The sequence below is a fragment of the Sturnus vulgaris genome, chromosome 17, assembly GCF_052056855.1.
Source record: "Sturnus vulgaris isolate bStuVul1 chromosome 17, bStuVul1.hap1, whole genome shotgun sequence".
NCBI classification, from domain to species: domain Eukaryota; kingdom Metazoa; phylum Chordata; class Aves; order Passeriformes; family Sturnidae; genus Sturnus; species Sturnus vulgaris.
The window spans coordinates 856,893-880,662 of record NC_142259.1 but is presented as its reverse complement, the minus strand read 5'-3'; the positions used below and the strand labels follow the sequence as shown (position 1 = coordinate 880,662).

General features: G+C 41.0%; 1 protein-coding gene across 3 annotated transcripts in view; it reads left to right on the top strand.

Moving 5' to 3' along the window:
• The window catches only part of CPNE1 (copine 1), a 48,632-nt gene that overhangs the window by 12,731 nt on the left and 12,131 nt on the right, over nucleotides 1-23,770 (top strand). For all 3 annotated transcript variants that reach the window (XM_088174761.1, XM_014886204.2, XM_014886206.2), the window contains 9 exons: nucleotides 14,476-14,604; nucleotides 15,078-15,257; nucleotides 16,010-16,084; nucleotides 16,300-16,371; nucleotides 17,024-17,107; nucleotides 17,558-17,647; nucleotides 22,401-22,499; nucleotides 23,500-23,586; nucleotides 23,668-23,727. In XM_088174761.1, coding sequence (XP_088030887.1) covers nucleotides 14,476-14,604; nucleotides 15,078-15,257; nucleotides 16,010-16,084; nucleotides 16,300-16,371; nucleotides 17,024-17,107; nucleotides 17,558-17,647; nucleotides 22,401-22,499; nucleotides 23,500-23,586; nucleotides 23,668-23,727 — 876 coding nt within the window. The remainder of the gene's footprint in view (nucleotides 1-14,475; nucleotides 14,605-15,077; nucleotides 15,258-16,009; nucleotides 16,085-16,299; nucleotides 16,372-17,023; nucleotides 17,108-17,557; nucleotides 17,648-22,400; nucleotides 22,500-23,499; nucleotides 23,587-23,667; nucleotides 23,728-23,770) is intronic.

Here is a 23,770-nt window from a genome sequence, read left to right as displayed (position 1 = left end):
TTCATAAAATTGCTCACTTAGCACTTGTCTATATTCATGACCAACCTTAAAAATAAGGGGTAGGACCTCTGAGGTCCCATCTCCAATGTGGAAGGTACGAAACTGCGTTGGATATAATGCTTCAAGCTGATCACTAGCAAGAGGTAGCAGTAGACAGAATCAGCTGATGGATGCTGCTCAAATTCCTAGTTGTTTTGACCTTGATGCCTTGAATGTCAGGAAATTACATCCTTCTTAGCCTTATTGGAACAATACAGTCAGTGACACTTGATGTCCTGAATTCTCCAAATAATGGCAAGAGGGTACTTGAGTTTATATAACTGGCTAAGTTGTTTTTTTACCAGTTCCTTATGTGTGTAACTACTACTGCTTAAAAATAAAAAAGTGGTAAAAGGTTACATTCAGAACATGATTTGTTTAATGCATGGGTTTTTTCCCATTCTAAATAGAAATGAATGCAATTAGTCAATGATAAAATTGTGGCTTACATGAAAGAACTTCAGTAGATGGATGAACGTTTGTTTGACTTAGTATTACCAAATTTCAAGCAGTTACCCATAAATGTCACAGTCAGATTTTGTTGGCATTCTGTAATATCAGCATTAAAACCAGTACTTTACCAATGAATTGTTGGTCTAAATACAGGTTTATGAGATGCTTGAGGTTTTGTAGGTTTAAAGAAGCCTGAAGGATGCTTTATTTTAAATAGCATTCCTTTCATAGCACATAGTATTTTCCTTGAGTGTCCATGCTCTGAATTTGTTTTGAGTGGAGAGAAAGATTGATGCAAAAATGAAGACTTTAGTTGTGTACCAGATGACATTGAAGGTCTGCCTTTTAAATAATATATGTGCTGCTCATTTCCACATTGCTCATGCTGCCCCTAAAGTCATTGCCTGAACTTGGTGAAATCAGCAGTTTGTTTTGCTGAGAGTATTTTGGAGCGCTGAAGCCTGTAGACTCTACAAAAGAGGATGTTTCCAGTTTCTAGGCACACCAGTGGTGCATTATATATAATAATTGCGATTTCTTTATTTTGTTTCTCCTCATTCTTCTACTGTGCTGGTTCAGAAGTTGCTGCTTCCCGTATCAAGTGCTGTTGGCCCTCAGCAGGTTGTTCAGCAGCACTGAAGTGTGCTGGCCTTCTGATCTGCAAAACTGAAACTGCTGTGTATTATGGACCACTTAAAACCTCTGGTTGGCCAATGGACCAGTGTATGAGAGCAGTTGGTTTAGGTTCATTATTCGGATACGTGGATTAGACCCTGAAACAAAGGATTGCAATTCCTGTTCAATATGGACTGCAGTGCAAGAAGACAACTAGTTGTTATATTTCCTAATTGGTTGGAAAGAAGCAATTTTGAAACTGGACATATTAGGAAACATTTAGTTGGAATTTAGGGAAATATACAAATTGTTTTATGTCAGTTTGCTGCTTTAGATGTGCATGTCTTTGAAAATGAGACACTGTAAGGTTTTTCATAAACTCTGCTTTGGCCTGGAGGCAGAGTTGCCGAGTACATTTGGTTGTCTTTGCTCTTTTCCAGGTTTGCTGATGCTCCTTGCTGCTCTGTGGCTGTATTTTTTTCATGGCTTTGGGAATACTGAGCCAGAGTTTGTGTACAGAGGGAGAGGAAGGGAATCTGTTTAATGCTTCTGAAGGAAGAATAACCGCACAGGGTTCTCTTCCTCTGTTTTTGGCAGTGAGAATGTCATTGCAGTTCAAAGATTTGTTTTTTCCACAGTCTGGATTTTCCGTGGAATGAAAACCTGTTGGTAGTATGCACATTGATTTGTGGCTGTGTACTGAAATCTACCTCTCTTTTCCTATCTCATAATCAGGTAGGTCTAACTGTGGCTAGTTTTCTATATAGATGGCGTTGTTACTAATTTTCTTGGAGCTTTGTTGCTATGTGGAATGTTTGGGTGTTGTTTGTGCAGGGAGTGTTTCCCACTTCCCTGACCTGGATGCCTTTCACTCCTGGCTGTAAACACCAAGTGGAAATAAAACAGCCCTGAAAGTGTTCCTGTTTGGTAGTTCCAGCCTGAACATGGGTGTCAGATGACTTAGCTGTGACTCCTTTCACTTGCTGGTATTCACTTTTGTGTAGATTCCTTTGTTATCATTCTGGGTTTGCTTGTGTATTCACAGCATGGTAGCTTCAGAGAGAATTAACCAGACGAATTCTACCTGAGTTCCTTTGCTGCTCCTGCAGAGGCAAAGCTTACTCCTTTGTGGCTGTCTTGTGTGTTCTCGTGTCTACAGCCTGAAATTCAAATGGTCTTACTAGTTGCTTCGCAAATACATTTAGGTAAGCTTTCAGAAACCGAGAATGTGGGGTTTTTTTCCAGCATGAGTCTGAGTTCCACAAAAATCGTTTGTAACACTTTGTTTGCTATTCTCACATCAGCTTCACCATTTTCTTCAGCTTTTGAGTTCTTTCACTATGAATTGCCAGTGAATTAGACCTGGTTGATCATAGATCATAGCCAGGAAAGACTCTGTGGCCTGGAGTGGGGATTGCCTTTACAGTGCACAGTACACAGGAATGTTAATTAAATTTCCCTGTAAAGTTTAAAACCAAAAAGTAAGGACTTGTAAGGTTTGCACAGGGAAAATAGAAATTAATCCTGCCTAATACTGCCTCTGACATAGCCTGGCCTTGTGGGCTGGTCACTACTTCAGGAAGGCTGGTGACTCTTTGAACTTGGTGTTGTAGTTACAGTATTGTTAAACAGGGAATCGGTATGGCTCTGGTTTCTGACTATCTGAAGGAAGGTGGAACTTCCAGCTAGCAATTTCACATTTGGAACAAAGAGTTTAATGTTGACTGTTTTCCGTCGAATGTGAATATGTGCATGTAGCACTGCTCTGTGTGACAGTAGAAAGCTTAGAAATGGTTTCTAGTCACTTAGGCAGATTTGGGGAGGAAAACAGTGATATAGTCAGAACCTTAACTACTTCAAGAATTCCTTCTAGATAATTTTGCTTGAGTGCCTTTTATGATGAAATTCATAGGATCTCTGTCAGTAAAATTTGAAACCTCTGTGTAGCACTCATTTGTTTAATCACCTTGCTGTGGTGGCATTTGCCAGAATGTGCTTCTCAATGAGCGTTTTGTAAAACTTCTTAGTTTTCAGCAGTATAACCAAAGCATTGCTGCTTGTTTTGACAAGTGGATGGATATGGATTGTGGAAAGCCCTTGCTTGTTTGAAAGAAAGCTCAGCTCTGAAGTGAAAATGATGGTTGCCAATACTGGGCAAATGTTTCTAATACAAGGGCAGAATTTATAAACCGTGTATGTTTGAGCAGCACTAGTGCAACCAGCTATAAAAGCGAAGAGGCTGAGGGAAGTAACATTAGACACTGGCAGTCCACTGACTGAATGTATGTACGGGAAACCCTGTCCCTTAAGGAGGGGAGGCATAGTTATTAAATATCACAAATTCATCTGCCTAGGGTTCCCCCACTACATTCCAGCATTGCTGCAGAGCCAGTTTTCTGTTTTGCAGGTCCAGTCTTCTGTGAATACATACGAGTTTTTAGTAGCACTTAGAGCTCTTTTCAAATATTAACTTGAATGCTTTTGGGAGGTATGTGTGCACACTGGTGGTGGTATAGCTAAGAACGTTTTCTTCCTCACTTTAAGGGAACTTTATCAGCAGAGATGGGGCGTTAGGGGGTAAATTGAAAGGTTGAGGCCAAACTGTCATGCTTTAGCTATAGTGAAAATAAACAAGTGCTGCCCTAATCTAATGAAGAATGTATGTGGGTTCAGAAACTTCAGCACTGAGTTTGTGTGAAAAGGAGCATAAGCCAGTGACTAAATACTTATATTTTTTAACTGACTTGAAATGTAAATTCAGCTGTTATAATACAACGTAGGAGATAGGTAATTGATCTAAATGAGTTGCTGTTAAACAGTAAAACTTGAACTCTGCAGAGTTTTAGAACAGTTTTTGATGGTAAGTCTTTTTCAAGTTATTTTAAAGACAAGTGTAGTTCTTATCACTTAAGTCAGTGTGTATATTTTAACTGGATGCATCTCTTTAAAAAGCCTTTCAAGCATATGTGGAAAACTACATGCACAACACCATGACCTACTGCACAAATGTCCTGAATTTTTTGAAGGCCTTTTTTTGTTATCTGGACACTCAGCCCTCCCTTTGGGTAACTGACGCTATAGTTTTGTTAGGACAACCCAAATGGCATTTCTTCCTTGCAGCACAAGCACTGTATCATGCTGCTTCTTTGAATGAGTAGGCAGTATTTGGCTACCTTAATGTCTCCAGGAACAGAAGACTTTGTAGTGTTTTCCTTCTGCTTGTTAGCTTGTGTTACTTTTTGTATTAAATTTGTCATTAGTTAGGTGTGTGGAAACAGCTTCAAGCAGAAACAACAGTTTTCTGAAACCTAAGGTGCTTAGTTTTAAACTAAATAATAAGTTAATATACTATGAATCCTAGTTAATCTGTGCGTAATGTATCTGAAATTCCAGCTATTTCAGTGCAATGACAGGAATTAATAGAACCATAATATCACTTAATTTTGTTATTATGAAAGGTGAGAGGAATCCCTGTAACTGTGTTCTGTGCCAGCCCTGTGTGGTCATGTAGCGTAACTTTCTTCTCTGTCTTGTTTAGGTTTGAAGTAGTTTAGGTAGGAAGTATGTGGTTTTTGAATTTTTTTGGGGCAGCTCATAGATACTGTTTTAATCTTTTTGAGTTTTCCAAATCCCCCTGCTACATTAGGTTCACATAAAAGCTCTGAATCTGTGATGGGACAAATGACTGTGGTGCCCAGTCAGTCTGTCTGTCCTGACTGCTGCCTCGTTGAGACAGGTAGTGCTCTGCCATTTGTAACCTAGATTGCAGGTTCTACCTAATGGTGGTAACTTTGGGTTTCTCTGCTTAGAGTGAGTGTAATTTGTTTCATTCTTTTGTAGCTGTTAAATTTAATCTAGATTTTTCATCAGGGGGATTTTTTGCTTGGAGAATTCTGTCTGCCTCAGTTCAGTCATAGTTCTTAAAAGTTGATTGAAACTATCATTGCACTTTGAGAAAAGAAAGAGCCTCCCTGGTGTGGGAGTTGTAGGGGTTTTCAGGTGCTTGGCTTGCAGAGATGTGTTTTCTCAAGCATGTGGAACACCTTTGTAGGATATTCAAGCCTAATAACAACATACTTCTTCAGGATATAGATTGGAAACTATAATTACAGTGCATATACTGTGGATAGTAAACATGGAAGAGCACTTGTGGAAATAGTTGTCTGCCTGCATTTGTGTGATCTCCCTTAATGCAGGAAGATTAGGTGTGATCATTTTGACCCACTTGTCTCTGGCACAAATGGGGTGGCTTGAACCCACTGTTGTAACTGGTTTGTGCTTTTGTGAAGGTGCACTGGTAAGAGAAGTTGTATCTGGAACAGAACTGAAAAGGAACATGAGGTCTCTTTGGTGTTTGTGGCCTTTAAATTGTTCTATTGTTAGTCTGGATGGGCGAGAGAAAAAACAACTTTTAAAATCCCCTGCCATATCGTTCTCTTTATTCTGCTTCCTTAATGCCAGGCTTTTGTGGTGCTGGGAATTTTTAGTTTGTGGTGTGTTTTTTGTGGTTTTTTCTTTCTTTTTTTTTTTTTTTTTTTTTTTTTTTTTTTTTTTTTTTTGGTTGTGGGTTTTTTTTGTTTATTTGTTTTTGTTGGTTTTTGTTGGTGTTTTGAAATGTCATTATTTTGCAACAGATTCGGAGGGAGAAGTTAAGATGTTTATACTATAGGTGGTAATAATCAGTGACAGAAAAGTAGTATCAGTGTGAATCTCTCTCTTAAAAGGAAGCATACACTCAAAAGCAGAAAAAACTGAGAGTGTTGGAAATTAGGCTGAACTTGCAATGAATAAGTCAAAGAAGTCAATTTCTTGGGAGTACTGCAGAACTAATATTAAGGTTTGGTGTTTTTTCCAGATCATATTTTGTGAGCTAGGTTCAATATTAAAGTCCATAAAGAAGAAAGCCTGACTTCTATAATGTGAAGGGGTAACATGGCTCTTAAAGTATGAGGAATTGGAAGGTCACTTCTGCTTTATGTCCTTACTAATTTTTTAGGCAAGAATTGTCACTGTGCCATAATAACTGCAGGGTGACTGAGAATAGAGTAAAAAATTCCTCTGTAGTATTTCAGTCTTTTCTGGTGATGGTTCAACAAGTGCAGTAAGAGGAAGGTATGACAAACTTTTCATTGATTAAATGGCTGTTGGTACAATGTAGACATCAAAATTCTTCATATGAGTTTGATAAAATAGCAAAGATCAGTAAAATGTATTGCTGACATATTTGTATTTAAAGTCTTACTTTGAACTCCTGCTTCTCACACAGTATGGACTAGTCTGGATAGATGGCCTTACTGAGTGCCTGCCTTGAAGTCACCATGCCTAGTTTTGGAGGAATGGGTAAAATTACATGGATGTAGTATAACTACAGGATAGTAGTACTATAGTTTAGATTTCTAGAGTTTGGGAAGGGTAGAGGTTGTGAAGGAGCAAGAGAATGAATGCTGAGGAATCACTTCAAAAATCACGGGTGCATGTAAGTAAGAAGTGATGTGTGGAGGTACTTGCTGGTAAAACTGCAGTGTAGTTGAAGAACCAAAGAAGAGGAATATGGTGTAGTCTTTGATCTCAGATTAAGGAGTTTGGATGGAAAAATGGAAGATTGAGTGATAGCTGGATTTACCTGGGGAACGGGACAGAATGTTTAGGCCTGAACTAGAAATAGCAGGAGTTCAAGGGAAAGAACAAGACCTTAGAGGAGAAAGGCAAAGATGATTTGTAATGTAAAATACATGTTTGGGGTTTTACAAAGGTTGTTACAAAGTCTGCTTTTCAATTAAGTTGTTCTTCAGGTTTTGGTAATAAATACTTGAGAATCACAGTGAGGGGAAAGAAAAAGCAGCTGAATAAACATGAAAGGAATAGGAAAAAAAAAATCTTACTTGGTGAGAAGAGTCAGTGAACACTTTTAGGATTGCAGTTGCTATTGTAGCTTATTAAGTCTAGTAACTGACTCCAAAGCCCTAGCCTGTGTGAAGTTAGGTTTTCAAGGAAATGAAAATATTGATATTCTACTATTAAATACTATGAGGAACTTAGAAATAGTTTTCTTTGCATGAGGAGTTTAGTTTAGTAATAAGTTTTGCTTAAATCCAGGTGTTAAATTGAAACTTTTTGTAATTTAATATGTTCCAAACGAATATTTGAAATAGTTTTAGTTTTGACTTAACAGTTTCTTATTTCTCAGAAAACAGGAGAATATATCTATAGTGAAGGCATGCATGAACATTTGAGTTTATTGGTCGTGATTAAGGGGTGTATTGGTGGTGTACAGGTTAACAGTGAACATTGTACAGGTGGAAAGGTGAATTTGTAGAAGGTGCTTTTTCCCTAGAGTTGGGACTTGGCTCTTGGATAGGGGGAAGCTGCACTAAAGAAGATGAACTGATTGAAGTTCTTGTTCGCATTTTTACTGGAAATTACCGAAATTACCATCCCATTTTTGACTGTTGTGCTTTGTTTCAGCTTTTTTTTTTTTTTTTTTGTTGTGTGTGTGTGTGTATTTGTTTGCTTGCTTGTTTATTTTGGGTTTTTTTTCTTAGAAATGAGAGCTTTGTCTCCTCAGTTTCTGGGAGCTTTTTGGAGGTTGGGTTGTCACAGCTTGTACCCATGGACTGACTTTGGACACACCACCCCTCTGCCCCCCATTTTTTCTGGGGTGGTTCTGCAGCCTCAGGGTTCACATGGAGACAACTGTGAATAGAGCCAGGTTGTATCTTGCTGTGTGCTCAGCAGGCCCAGAGGTACACAGTGGTCAATAAATAAAGGTTTGATGAGTCCTGCAGTCCAGTTCTGAGCTCAGGGGCTGGGCTGGGAGTCTTAGCCTTGGTCATGGCTCAGAGTTTCAGCATCAGCACAGCCCTGGAGGAAATGTGTCTATCCTCCCTGGGAGCTCTCACCCCTGGAATTAAGGCTGGCTGATGAACCAAGGGCACTCTTTACCAGGACTGAATCAAGTTGACAGTGGTTTGTTTAGAAAGTTGTTCTTCATAGTATTCACCGTTCTCTTTTGTAACAGTTAGGAGATGCCTTTTGTTTCAGGTTATATGTCAAATTTGTAATAGCAGTTAATTAACCCCTTGTATGTATGGTGACAGCTTGGAACACAGTGTGGAGAACAGTGATTTATTCTCTGCCTGTAGCAGCAGTGATCTTAAAGCACTTGCATCCCCACTGCAAACTGCCAGAAATCATGAAATGATAGAAAAAATTGCAGCCATTTATATTTTCTGCAGAATATCTAGAGCTGTGGGATGAGGCTTTGTGGCCCACAGATGAGCTGGAGTGCTGGAAAAGGCACTATTTATTGACTAAATTTGTGGACTGTGGTCCTTCTCATTAGATTCTCTTAATCTCAGTTTAAAATAAAGAAGCATTTTAGTGCATCTGATGTTACAAACCTAGCTATATGATTTCTTTTATACCTTATGGTATTCAGGAAAGAAGGATCAAATTATAACTTTATTCTGATCACACATTCAGAAAGTGATCCTGACCTCAGCACTAGGATCAGCTTTGTAGTATCAAAACCCAAAATGTAGCAGGCTGCCCCCTCAAAATTGAACTAATAAGAGAAAGCATTCCTTCTTCTGGTCTGCCTGTTTTGAGATCACAGCAGAAAAAGAGAGGAGGAGCTTTGAAGGAAGTTGGGTGATAACTGGAATATGTGGGATTAAACTAGGCAAGTGACAAAGGGGAGGGGACAGGTTTTTGATAAGTGCAAGATTAATAAAGGAGATGCTCTGTTACATGTGTTGGGTTAATTTCTTGAGTTGTTGCATAGCAAAAGGCCAAGATGATGAAAATTGCAGTAGGGATATCCTGCTGGCACAATTGCTGACATTTGTGGTGGGTTTGTAAGCAGAATGTAAGGCAGGAGTTATGGCCAGTCCAGTACAGAGTAAATTCTTTGGAAATCAGCTGTCCTGGAGCATTTGCATTAAAACCTTAAGTTTGAGTTAAATGAAGTGTTAAATTAATGTGTAAAATTTGGTGTACACTGAAATAGAGGTGGTTGAGGATTTCGTACAGCATTTAATGAGAATTTATTAGTGTGATTAAATACAAAAAAACCCTGCCAGTTTTCTTGGGCTGAAACCTTGTTTATATTTCATTTTATGTGGAGCAGTGAAACCAGACTAACCCACAAGGCTGTATCCAGTGGTAGTGCTACTGTTCTCTCTCAAGAAAATATTACCTCCTGGCACTGCTAAAAATACTGCTGATGGTGTTTGATGCCATGAAGTTACTAGATTTTTCATGTCCTCTGGGTGACTCTGGGTTCTGTGAGCCATCGTGCTGGGATGATCACAATGCCCCTCTTGCCCAGTGCTCACTCATCTTCACCTCATCCTCCCAGCCTGAAGAGCAGCCTCTGGCCTTCAGGCTTACTGAGGGATGGAAGTGTATAAAACAAACTATGCAATTCAATAATTCTCACCTTAAAGTGTCCAGCACTTGATCCTTATTTGACTAAATGGTGACCCTCATACAGGAGGGATAAGTAAAGAGGAGTTTGTTTATGCTTCAGGCATCCATATGTGGCATTTTGGGGAAATGGGAGACCCTCCAAAGCTCTGAACTTGGGCGAGTTAAAGCCTTCAATCACTCGTGGAGTTTTCTTCAACTATAAGTGTACAGTGCTTTCTTCTCTTACAATTGACTTGCTTTAAGCTTTGGTTGAGCTCAATCACTAGAGGAATAATAAATTTAATATTATAGACTTGTCAATGTGTTGATTTTCTTTGTGTTGGAAAGTGTTCTTTTCTGTGTGGAAGGATGTTGCTTTTTCTGCAGAAATATGAAAAAGGTTGGAAGTTCTGAAATGCTTATATGAAACTCCAGAAAGTAGCAGGTACTTGCTTATTCTTCTGAGTACGTAGCATAAATGTCCTCTGTGATTTTCCTAGAAAGCAGCTTAGCAGCTTTTTATTTTTCATCTTGATTTGATTATTTAGGACCAACTTCTGTTCTGCTGTGCTTAATTTCCGTGTAGAAGAGCTCTATTGAAAAGTTGAGATTTATCTTTTCATATGTATTGAACAACTGTTGGAGTTTATGATTATCTTTAGAGGGAAAAGCTGGTATGCATAGTAAAAATGATTCTGACTTTTTAAAACGGACCATGGTTTGGTTGTCTGAGCACCTAGTATGGAGCCATTTACTTGAACAAATGGGAATGACATCTGTTTGGGTAGTGAAAGACTTCCCTGGAGTATGTGCTTGGGATCTTGCAGATTTCTATGGACAGTGTTTTGCTCTAGTGTTGGTAGCAATAACATGGGTGATGTAATTTTTTCTTCTTCAAAATGTGGTGTTATATCATGTGCAATTCTAAATAAGAGCAAAAAATAGAGGTACCTGATGGATCTGAAGCTGTATGTTGGAAACTCTTCCCTTGAGGGAATGTCCAGAATTTGTCTCAAGATGAAATTTCATGAGTGATGCCTCTCACCAGTGAGATCCCCAGGTTGTGGGAGCAGTGGATCAGATGTTTGTGGCTATTGTCCATATAATCATTGATCATGGGGGTGGGGTGTAGCACAACCTCAGCTGTATTTTACAAGCTATTTCAAGCAACAGCATTTAGCTGGTGGCTTGCTTACTTACATTGCCTTTTCATTTGAAACCACTATAATGGGATGTACCCAGTAGTTCTGTTTTCTGCATTTTAAAGCTAGTTTGAATTTACTACTGCTTTTGGACTTCATTTTCACTTGGTAATCTGAATTTCTGTGGCTAGATTAGTTTTGAGACTTCCAGACCGTGCTGTACTTTAATGTACTAGTGGCAATTGGAGGTTGTTAAACTGTCATTATTGCAAGCTGATAAGGATCAATGTATAATAAAGTCTTCTTAAATGAAATGTGATAACTTGTGGAAAGTAGTTTGCTTTAGCTGCTGGTTTTGCTTTGGAAATATCTACTGTCTCCTGTAAAGCAGAAGGTTCAAATGGTAGACATCAATATTAATTATCAAGGGTGGTTGTGAGGGGGAAAATAGGAAAACCGTGCATTTTAGAATTTCTGAAACTGTTGGAAAAATTTGTGTTGCAACAAATGTAAATAATATTCTCCCATTATAAATACTGTCACAAGTTTAAAAACTAAGTTTATTTTGTGTGTATGAATGGATACAAATAAGTATGCTCTGTGAAAACTCAGTGAAACAACATGAAATGTTTGTTCCAGTCTGCAAGCTGAATACAATAATACAGTTGGTATTCTTGAATGCATGCTGAGGAAAAAAGAGGAAGGCTGTTAATAAAAAGAATAAAACCCCAAGTTCTTTCAGTGTAATTGCAGCAAACTGTATGCTTAGCCTGAAATCAGAACCTTCATGCAGTGTTTGAGCTTAGTGACCACTAGAAGATTGTTCTGTGATCATGTGTCTATTGCACAGCACCGGTAAGTGGTGAAGTGTTACTGCTCCGGGTGATGCTGCAGTGCCTGTCCCTCGCATTGAGCTGGCAGGGCCAGCTGGGCAGCTTGGAGCAGTGAAATGCCAATGATGTTGCAGCATTGTGTGGAAGTGCAAATCAGAGAAAACACCATAGGCTCCTGCTTAAAGAGGAACCGAGTGGGGGGTTGTGTTATGTGTGGCATGGTTCTAAGTCCAAGCACTAATTGCTGGCATTTTGAAAACTTTTGGAATTGTCACTTCTCTCGGAGGAAAGGAACTAGGACTCTATGGAGAGAAATTGTCAGCTGATAGATTTCACATAAACTATGCACTTTTTTTTGAAAGAGAGATGCAATCACTACGGTTTACTATGAGAAGTGAAAGTAAATTCCAGAAATCTTGCTTTATGGAGGAAAAGAAAAACTTTGAGCCAATATTATCATAATGAAATCCCATTAAAACATCAAGTTGGAGCTAGTTTTTCTAATTGGTGAAGAACTTCACTATTTTTTCTTCCCATTGAGATTTAAAAAAAATATGTGTGTGTTTGGGGATGAAAATATATTCAACTTCTGATCTTTCTAAGCTTTTCAAATGCAGGCAGATTTCCAGAGATCTGTGCTGTTCAGTTAACTGCATGAGCAGGGTAACTGGGCCAAGTTGCTTACCTGGGCGCTAAGCAGGCCTTCAGGCTTGACTGAAATGGATGCTGTGTCTTAGCAGACCAACTACTTGTTGTTCGTGCTGCTGGGATGTCAATGACCAGGATTTTCTTCTGCTGCTATTCAAGGAATGGACTGATACTAGAGAACATCATACAGTGTGTTTGGGTAGCCATGAAATGAAAAGAAGGTTGTGTGGGCTCTTTGAGGCCATCTGTAGGCAGTAATTACTGACTGAGGTCCAAACTGGTGTTTTCAGGTTAAATTATGGTTTTTTAAATCTGAATCTGTTAAGGATCTCTCCCTCTTCTTTTCACAAGGATTCAGTCAGTAGTTAAACTTGCTTTCTTGTTATCCCCTGAGTTGGTGAGGAAGGGCATACAATCCAGTTAGGACAGTTCCTGCTCAGCCACTCCAGCTGGCCTACTTGTGCTCTGTGGTGTCTTGGTGCTTATGTGCCTCAGTAAGTGCCCTGTGATCTCCTGATCCTGCAAGAGGATGCAGCAGGAAAGGATCCCTTGTAGTTAGTAATATCCCTAGTGCTTCAGCAGAGCATCTGGGTTGTGTTTTAAGGGAAATCCTATGCCATTACTAAATTTAAAACAATCAGATGAGACAGCCTTCTGGGTATTAGGGTACTGGAGTCAAATCTTTGGAACAGTGGAGTATTTTTATAATTTCATTGCTGCTGATCTGGAGAAGAGATTCAGGTAGCAGGTAAGAGGTGATAGGGTTTGACGACTTGCATCCCTTCACCTCCTGGCTTCGTTGTGTAGTTTAACAGTTGCTATCTCAAACTCTTCCTTTTTGGTGTCTTTGTAACATGGAATAAATATGTATGGGCTTGTTCTGCATGCAGCTTAAGATCTTCAGTAGTAGTTTTCTCCCAGAAAGGAACCACTCCACTGGGGATGCTAAAGATTATGGGGAGCTGTTTTTCTGAGGTTAACTTTAGTCCTGATGCTTTGAGCTCTACTGGGGAGGAAAGGTGCCTTCTGTTAGTACAGAACTCTGTTGCAGTAGAGAAAAACAGGCAAAATGTTGGCAAAGGAGTCCAGACTGGATGTCCTAATCTTGTTGTCAAATATTGGGTGTCAAAGAAATTTTTGCTGTTGCCTGTTTGCACAGATGTGAGTCTGTGTGAGATGAAAGCTGGTCTGGTGGAATGATATGTGTAGGCAAAGAAAAAACTTGATACCTGTGACTTGGGATTTTAGGAGAAATGTATTTATTAAAGTCAGTGGTTTCTTTGTTAATCTTACTTGGGGTTGAAGGCAACTGAGTGGAAAATGGATGGCTCCTGCCAGTAGTTTGAACAGCTGATCACCAGACTACTTCAAACAAATTTTTAATATGCTGGTGTTAAACCAGGTGATGATGATCTTAGTTGAAAGCTGCACTATGATTGTCTTTGCCTAAAGCTTTGCTAATTTTTACTGACTGCTGATTTTGTCCTGCCACCATCATTGGAGCACCGTGCAGTGCACTTGCCTTGCAGTGGCATATTAAGTGACTTTGTTAACATTTTTCCAGGGTAGGTTGCTGACTGGTATGTCCAAGGGATTAAATGTTGTACAATAAAAGCTCATCTCTTTGAGTTAAATGTATTTACCCTGCAAGTATGAGGAAGCTATGAAGTACTTGGGTACTAAAAAGCCAAAGCAAGTATTTCTTTATTTCCAGACTCAGAAGAAGCTTTTCTATGAAATATTCCCATTTAAAGCTCTAGTCCTCAAATTGTCCAGTCTCTCTAATATTTTGATGCTTGAAGGCTTATCTTCTAATTCAGTTTTGAGAATTATAGCTGTTCCTCAAACAGAAGCGTCTGCAGTTAAATGTGTAATAAAATTTGGTTATGCCCTGGTTGCGGGATGATGATGTTAGAGTGTTTTGGAAGCCAGCACGGCAAAGCACGGGGGCTCTGTGGCTGCCGTGGCTGAGCAGGGGTGCTTTGGCGGCGCTTTCTTACCGCGTGGGGCGACTCGTGGGCGCGGACGGGACGGAGTCCCTGTCCCTGTAAGCGGTCCCAGGGAGGGCACGCCAGGCCCGGCCCTTTGTAGAAACCTGAGGCAGCAGCGCTCACCGTCAGAGGGAAGGGCTCCTGTGGGGGGGAGCGGGAGCAGCGGGGAGAGCCTGGTAGAAGTAGGTGAATTCAAGAGCCGAGGGACGGCGGCGGGGCGGGGCGGGCCGCGGTTGGTGCCCGTGCTCCGCCGGTAGCCGCCGGGTCGCCGGTAGGCCCCGCCCCGCCGCACCGGGGCCGCGCGGGGTCCGGACCGGGCCGTCTGACGCTGTGCTCTGCCCGCAGATGGCCGCCTGCGTGTTCCGGGTGGAGCTGTCCGTGTCCTGCCGGAGCCTCCTCGACCGGGACCTGGGCTCCAGGTCGGACCCCCTGTGCGTCCTGCTGGAGGACGCGGGCGGTGGCCGCTGGGCTGAGGTAAGAGCGGCCGGTGGCCGCAAACACGCCGGGTCTCCCCGTTCCCATCCCGTAGGTTTTCCTGGGAAGTGCATGACATTCTTAGTTCAGATTTACGACTGGTGAGCAGTCCCATTGCCCACATTCGAACCTTCAGTGGTTTCTTTGATCGTTTGCTCGGAGTTGCATCAGGAGACTTATTTGACTGTAATGATATGACTGGCCCTAGAGCACACACTCCAGAATACGTTGTTTCAGCAGTCTTTCTCCCCTGTTTTCAGAATTTTCCCATACAGGAGTGTTTTTCAATGCCATTTCCTTTCTCGGTGAGCCGTCGGTCAGCCTGGTTTGTTACTGAGTATGAGCCATGGTCCAGGGTCCATGGTCCAAGCACCTTGCTTGTGCCTGTGTTCACCTGGTGCAGGTAGAAAGCTGGATGGGACAATACAGGCTTCTTACACATTGTCAACCGTTTTGTTCCTGTGTTTGTGCAGCTAGATCGCACAGAAAAGGTCAAGAACTGCCAAGACCCTGAATTCTGCAAGAAACTGGTTGTGGACTACTACTTTGAAAAAGTGCAGAAGCTGAAATTCGGCATATATGATATTGATAACAAGTCCTTTGATTTAAATGATGATGACTACCTGGGAGGGATTGAGTGCACACTGGGGCAGGTATGTATACATGTGTTAAGTGATGTACAAAATAGCATTGAGAGTTGGCTTTATTATGAAAACTGAAGTGAAAATCTGCTTTGTCAAAGGCTTCAACATACTCAAATTTGTAAAACACTGTTAAACATGTTCATTTGTGTTACCATTGAACACTTTAGAAAAATCATTATGTCGATCACAAAACAAAGGTTAGGAATACACATATTTTGTAATTAATTGCTTAATTTAGGAGGCACTTGGAGCACTAAAGGCAGTCTGGGAATAAGGAAGCCTGGTGCTTGGAGGGCTCTCATGGAGTTTCCTTTGCACAGAGTGACCATCAGGTGGTAAATCAGGGGAAATAAGGCTACTTGAGATTCCATGTTCATTTCCTGAGAAGGGGTTTGTATAGCTAGGTAGGAGAAGAAAAGTGGGATTCATATTATTAAAGAAAAACTCTATAAATTAAATAGTATTAGTATAGTTTTAGTAGCTTTTTGGCTGCTTGTGATGACAATGCCTCTCGTGTCTAAGAGGTAGCAAAATAGGAAGCTAAAGTTAAGTTTTGAGATGTGTTTGTGGGCACTGTTTCCTTGATAGTGAGAGAAGATGATTTTCATATTTTCAGGAGCACAAATTGATGGCTGTCACTGTTGGAAACGCATTTAAATCTTTTTAGAACTTTTATGAGAGTTTGAAAACTTTGCGCTTGAAGAGTACTTCTTTCCTCTTTGTCTAACCTGATATTTTTATTATCTGTCTTCTAACCTTAGGTTGTGTCCAGCTCAGTGTTCACCCGACCACTGGAACTGAAGCAGGGAAAGCTAGCAGGAAAGGGCACTATTACGGTACATAAGGTTTTTGTTTGAAAAAAAACTCTCTCAATATGCTGTCTGGGATAAAGTGGCTTTTCTGGTTTCCTGTCAGTATATCTTGAAATGCTACATATATACAGGAGATAGATATTTAAAAGAAAGTACAGTTTCTTTTATGGACAAAATAAAAGCAAAACTCTGTGATTACTTGTTTAACATTCCCCCTCCCCAAAATTTCCATGGCACAGATTTCAGCAGAGGAGATTAAGGATAACAGAGTTGTGCACTTGGAAATTGAAGCCCAAAACTTGGACAAAAAGGTATTGGTTTTTAAAAAATTTGTATTTCATGCTTCTCCAGTAGTTACATTTTCTGCCTTTTGGCCAGGAATCTCTGTGTTTGCATTCAGCTAAGCCAGTAATCCATGTGTGAGCAAAGGCTCACTGTGATCTGTGTTATTTACAGTGGAGTAAATTGGAGATACAATTGCATGTTGAAGTCCACAATGTCAAACTAGAAATTCAACTGCCAGGTTTAGGTTTTGAGGTATTATTGTGGCTTTGGAGCATTCTGTATATGAACACAAATCACTAACATAATTGTCTCCCGTGAACTGATATTTCTGTATTTTTGTTAAAGACGAAATGGTGGTGGAAATTTAGGTCTTCTGCTCAATGTTATTTTAAGCCAAAGACCAATACAGGAATTTAGTGACCTAACTCTCATTTAGCAAAATTGTGTGATTTATAGGGACAAAAGTGGTCTGAGGAGGAGGTCTTGGAATTGGAGCTAAAAGATGCTGATGGCTTACAGAGTGCAGCAGTTTTAAAAAGGAAAATAAAATTAGGAAAGAAAATCAATGTATAGTTTGACTTCATTATTTGTTTGAAGTATTGCCAACTAATTAGTTATTTTTTACTAATTTTGGTAAAATACAGAGGAGGCTGATTACTTCTGGGGTTTTGTGTGCAGGATATCTTTGGTAAATCAGATCCGTTTTTGGAGTTTTACAAGCGGAGTGATGCTGGAACATGGCAGCTCGTGTACAGATCAGAGGTAAAATTTCCACACAATGTTTTCCTTGAGTTGATCAGACAGCTTTCTCTTCCTAAAAGTGAGAGTCCCACTCCTGGTCACATTTTGCACCAGTTTTTCAGAGAAAGTATCCTGTTAAAAGGTATTCTGCTCACTATGTCTGCAGCAAATTGTTTATTTGCTGCCTGGTGACTGGATGGAGATACCTGAGTGAGGAGTCTGACCATGGACAGCAAGTGAGAAGAGGGTCTCTCTTCCTTTTCGGTGGTGTTGAGCTTGGCTGTAAAATTTAACTTTACTGAAAGCATCAGACTTTTATTTCTTACAGAGCTGTTGCTTGGCCATTGATACGTGCCGTGGTTGAACTGGTTGAGGCTGCTCTTAACTTGCCATGAAGAGCCATCATGTCATCATTGTTAGTGAGTTGCACACTGTATTCTTTGTGTGACATAATGCTATCATTTTCTTAAGGTCATCAAGAACAACTTAAATCCATGCTGGAAGAAGTTCAGTGTTCCCTTGCAAACTTTCTGTGGTGGAGATTTTAATAAACCTATCAAGGTACAGTCTTTAGAAATTCTCTTTGTTGTTCCAAATCATCCATTCTCTGTTGATGCTAAGAGTGAGTTATCAGGTTGTCTAGTCATACTGAAGTTATTAGATCGCTTTTCTAGAATTGTAGTGTGGCAGATAAGTGATTATATGTCTGTTTTAAAACACTAAAAGTTGTCAAATTGAGAAGTCAGGAAATGCAGAAGTGACACATTTTCCAATGATTAGTCATAAGAAGAATTGTATCTGTTTTTTTTTCACTATTCTGGCCAGGGTTTCAAGTTGAGCTTTGGTGGTAATCTTTTGTTTGGTTGGGTGGTTGGTTGTTTTGGGTTTTTTTTTCATTGTGGCTTTCTAGCACTGTTTTTTAAGTTAACTGAGAAACTTGCAGATGTTGGACAAACTTGAGTACCTTTGGATACGGACCCAGACAGGAGTTTGAGGTAGCTGTCAGATTTATCCATTCATGAGACTGGAAGCTTTCCCCAACTCTTTTTCTATCTATTTCAAGTAGAAATTTAGTTTTGAGTCAGAATTGCATTCCCACATGGTCTTGTATATGATCACTAATTCTCTGTGGCCCTGGCTTGCAGAGGTGTAACAGAGCAACTGCATCTTATAATATGTTTCTACAAAAGGAAATCTGATAACAACTTAGTATGTTTATTTTTCTTCTAAGCAATGCATTGATAATTTAAAGGCATTTAAATCCATAGATAGAGAGAAATTATACTCACACAGAACTACTTTTCTAACACCTAAATGTTTTACATTTGCAGAATTTTACTGTTTCATCCTCTCTGAAGAAATCTCATGCTGAAAGCTTGATATGGAAGATATAGCAAAAAGCATGCGTGCTAATGTTGTTCTTTGTGCATTATGGCAGTTCTTAAGAATTACTGAGATTATTAACCTGGAAATAGCTGTTCAGGTGTTGTCTTGGTTTGAAGGATAGGTGTCTGCCAAGGAAGGTGGGAACCTTACTAGCATGGAAAATATGACCTCCTTCCCTCCGAATTATTCCAACTTTGAAGTGCTGGGGCTGTCAGGCAGAGCTATGGGAGAAGGAGCAGCAGTTGGTTGCCAGTGTGTGTGTGTATAACAAGGCAAACAAACAGCAGCCCCGGCACAGCCCCGAGCAGAGGCAGAGCCCCAGTCCCAGCCTTGTCCAGGCTGCGGACACCTTCCCCTGCGGTGCAGTTCCGGGCACAGCCGGCAGGGGCGCTGCTGGCTCCCGGCCGGGCAGGGCGGCTGCCATGATTCCCCGCGCCTGCAGGGGGCGCTGTGGCGCGAGCTCGGCCGCCTCTCTCCACACGGGAATGGCGGGCGGGCCGGCGGGAGGGATGGAGAAGGGGCTGCTGTGGGAGCTCAGGGCAAGCAGCCGGTCCCGGTGCTGGTGCCCCTCCAAATGGTGAAATGGGCTGCAGCAGGAAACCTTGGAGCAGCAGCTGGAACGGCAGAGGCAGGCAGACTCCAGGGAAACAAAGTGTAGCAAAATACCCAAAGCTGTGGCAGGAGCAATGGGGGTCCCACAGTGGCAGTCGGGATCCTACAGGCAGCAGGGAGGTGCTCCCTCCAAAGAGGGAGAAGGGGTCCTGGGTTTCCCCTGAGGTATCCAAGCAGTTGATGAGGTTGGGTGTTGAAAAGGTCCCAATTCAACAGCTGCTCTTATAAGTAGAGGCTTACCCATGGTAAGGAGAAGCAGTGAAGGACAAAACTCTGCAGTGGTAAATCCTCTGGGCAACAGCAGCCCAAAACCACAACCCTCTGATCTCTGATCCCAAGAGCAACAGTGTGAGAGAGGACTGAGCCCAGGCCCTGACCCCAGCTAAGTCTCTGTATCTCTGCACTTTGCAAGAGAAAATCCCCCCCAGCTATCAAGCTCACTCCCCAGCTAAGAGACTGCAGCCAACTACACCTCTTGTCCCCTCCTCCCCATCTTGGCCACGTCTTTTGTCTCTCTTACATATCATTGTTTTCATCTTTTAGGCAACAAATAGGAGCAAAATTCCCCGAGGGAAAGAAAAAAAAAAAAGGAAAAATTCTAACCTCCCAACAGCTGTGCTGGGCTTGTTGATAGGTGGCGGTGTTTTAAGTGGTGTTTGTGAGCTCTTGTTGGTGGGGAATCAACAGTCTTAGGTCAAAAAGAAGTCATCTCGGTTCAGAAGTGTGCAGCAAGCATGTAGAGAAGGTGGCTAAGAGGTTCATATTGTCATTTGTTAGAACTGAAATGACGTGATTTACACATGCTGTTTTGTGGGGATATATTTGCTGTAGCCCAAAGGTATTTGTGTTATTTTATTTTGTTTGTTTTCTAGAAGCTTTCTGTGCTTTGGAATCCACTTCAGAGTGACCTGCTTCTTACAAAGGATAGCTTTGCTGTTAGTTCATTTAAGCCAAAATTCTTGATGCATAGGCAAATAATCTGTGAAGTTTCCCAATGCAGCTGTGAAAAATGATTAAGCTGTTCTTGTCCTTAACAGGCTGGGGAAGTTAGTCAGGAGAGTCTAGAGTGGCAGACAGGAGTTTCACTAACAACACTAAAGTATATAATATTGCACTATTGTTTTATTTTTCTTTTGGAATTTGTTCCTCAAAAACCTTTTGTTTGAGGCTTCCAAAAATTTACCTAGGACCAATTATGTATGAAATACTCAGTGAAGGGAGAAGTTGAACTTCAGCACAGTGGAAACAGCTGTTTTTGTCTATCCCCTAAACAACAACTTTGCCAGCTGTGTATGAGGATTATATGCTGAATATGTGGGTGAACATAAATCTTTTGATCAAATGCTACCTAGTGTTATGGTAATTCTTTCTTCATTGTGATGCAGAGTGATGTTCTCCTTATTCTGTGTTAAGAACAGCTCATATTTGTGACACAGCCTAATCTTTGTGACAGTTTTGTGAAAAATAAGTGAAAGCAGCCGCTCACCCCCACAGTTATGTAAAAGGAAATAGCAAATGTAGTAAATAGAAGTTACAAAATATAAATTTCTGGGTGTTGGTATTCATAGGTTTCATGGCATGTACACAAAAACAGAATAATTTTCTGTGGATTTTGGAAGTTCCTCCTGTAGATGATAGGGGCCTTTTCCTTGCTGACTGTATTCCATGAATTGTAATGAGTATTGGACAGTTGATTGCAAAGAAATAATCAGTAAATAACTCTATACATTGTCCTGCAATATCGGAGGGTTTTGTCTGCAGCAACACCACTCTTTGGACTGCCTGCAGTGAATCTTGGCCAGTGTTATAAAAAACCCTTGTAAAAAGAGATTTGTTTTAAGCTATACCATATTGTGAACTAATAACAAAACTGGTCCTTGGCATGGCTATGAGGGGAGTGGGAACAGGAAGGACGGGAGAGGAGGTGTGTGGATATGGTAGCTGCTGGATTCCCTGGAGCTCTCCAGGTGTACTGGCATAAAGAAGATCCCTCACTGGGAGTCTGCAGCCTGGCTTCTGCACAAAAGAAGGCCTGCCTGGCATGATCCAGTTGCTTTTGGGTGATGTGCAAACGTCAGAATTGCTGGGAGAAGCTGAGTAAAGTTCAGGCAGGAGGGGTGGAAGTTGCTTCATGGTGGAGTGTCTAGAAGAGAAGATCAGAAGTGAGGTGGGAAGGATGGAGGACGAGAAGGGGGAACAATCTCTGTGGTATCTTTTGCCATTAGGACACTGAAGGATGTTGTGATGCTTCCTGTTTAGGTGACTGCATTAGGCCATAATTCACCTGTCTGTTTGTATGGATTTTCCACTGATACCAGTGGAAGATCCCCAGTGGATCTAGGGGATCCTTTAAAGAACCCTGTGTCAAATTCAGGTATCTAGTAATTGAAGTTGACATCCTTATCGGGGTGTTACCCGTGGGTTCATCTTGTCCCATTGTCCTTAGGAGAAAGCTTACACTGGTTTATACTAGAGTAACATCAGTTTCTTGATTACTAGAGGCAGATCTCAGAAAGAGAGTTCCTGAGTCTGTGTGACATGTGAGCTTCCAAGGAGGAGGAGGTGGCTGCTCACAACTGTCCCTTAGTTGACTGCTTCTGGAATTACTTGTGTTCTGCAGTCATATGCACTGAACATGTTAGAAATGCTCTTCACCGGTGATTTTGTGGAGAGCTATGACACCATGTTGCTGTAAGCTATAGTTATTAGTATATTTTTATTTGTAAATGCATTGCTCTTTTGCATTATCTAGTTCCTCATGCTGATATAAAAATGACTGTTTATTAATAAAGTATTTATAATTTGGTTACCATAAGATGTAAAAAGAGACAGTCTCATTGTTCCATCGAAATGAGTTTCCTTGTAAATTGATGTTATCATTGGACAGAAAAAAGCACATTGCTTAGATAACAAAGTTGTAATTACTTGTTTCTCTTACCCCAGTTGCATATCTTATCCTGAATGACCTCACATTTACACATTTGGGCTGTGAAATGTTGGGGGTTTTTAATGTTTCTTTTAAAAAATTATTTATTTATTTAATCTCTTACATTTAAACCAGGGAATGATTTTTTTTTTAATTTTCACCACACATACTTGAATAGATGAGGAAATAAGCATGTTCTTTCTTGAGATTCACTCTGGTTGTGTGTCTTTGCTCCTGGGTTTCAGTTAGTGATGTGGTCAACATCCCCAGTCCTGATGGCGTGGGGGAGCTCACCAACATGGATGCAGAGCTGTGAGACAGGAGATGGGGCAGTGAGCCATGGACACTGTCCCTAACGTCTGCCCGTGGCCTGCTCCCTCCTCCTTTCAGGTGCAGTGTGCAGATTACGACAGTGATGGCTCTCATGACCTGATAGGCACTTTGGAAACGACCCTGGCGCAGATGCAGACAGCTGGTGCCGGCTCTCCGGTGAGCTTCCTCAGCCCCTGCTAACTGAGTCCGCAATCCAGGCATTCAAACCCCTTTCTAATACTGACCTCAGACATGCACTTTTAGTTGCTACCTCCAAACCTGCATATTTTTGTCTGTGTTTTTGTTTTACTAAACCAACATTTGGAAAGAATATAAACTGGTGTGGGAATGATATTTCTTTTCTTTAGGTTCTGTTACCATTCCTATTTCTAAAAATATCCTTGAGCCTGTTATCTGTTGGCCCTATTGTCTGCTGAGCTACTTTTCCCAGCAGTTCAGCTTGGTTCGGCCTCTGCTGAGTCAAGTGAAAATAGAAGTGCTTGTTGGTGCTCCAACAGATGAGTCCAGAGGCACAGCTTGTCTCAGATAATGTTTGTGCTGGAGTTAGTCACCCTCCTGAGCACTCTGGTCACCTTGCCAGCTAACAGAGAGCAGCAGTCCTTCCAAGGAGCACTTGTCTTGATCATCCAGTCTAGAGTAAGTTGGGTCACATGCTGGTGGTAGTGGTTTTGGTTTGTTGTCTGCAGTGAAAACTTGACATCTCATTCTCCTGGAAATGTCCCACCTGAATTGAAGCAGATGTATTTGCACACAGGACGTAGCCCAGGACTACTCCAGTGTGCCAGCCAGCTTGAATAGTCATCCAAAAGTAGATGGAAGGTTCTTGCCTTTTTTCTAGCCCTTGTGAATTCAGAACCATTGCAAGTGAATCCAAGGAAGGAGACACTGCCCCTGGGAACCTATGGCCTAGGCTTTTCTGGCCTCCCCACCCCGAGAGTCTTGCCTCCTCTGCCCACTGCTGCTGGCAAAAGCACCTGTTTAGCTTCTCAGATAGCGGCCAAAGTAGTTGCAGATATTTAAAAACTAAATTTCTTAATTCTATTGGGTGTTTTTGTAACTCAGAAATTGTGGAATGTGTGATGCTGTCTGTTTCAATAATTTGTTCTCCTGTAAATGCACATATTTTGGAACTTGCTTCTATGCTTGCTTTCTGTAGGTGGAATATGAATGCATCCATTCTGAGAAAAAACAAAAGAAAAAGAACTACAAAAACTCTGGCATTATTAGGATAAAATCCTGCAAGGTAGGAAGATTTATGTTGTTTTTTTTTATTTTCTGATTGCTTGAGATGGGTAGGTGTAACAATGTCTGTCTGTTCCTCTAGATTGAAACAGAATATTCATTTCTGGACTATGTGATGGGAGGCTGCCAGATTAACTTTACGGTGAGTTGTTCTCCACTGTTTGTATTGGTAGATGACAGGACAA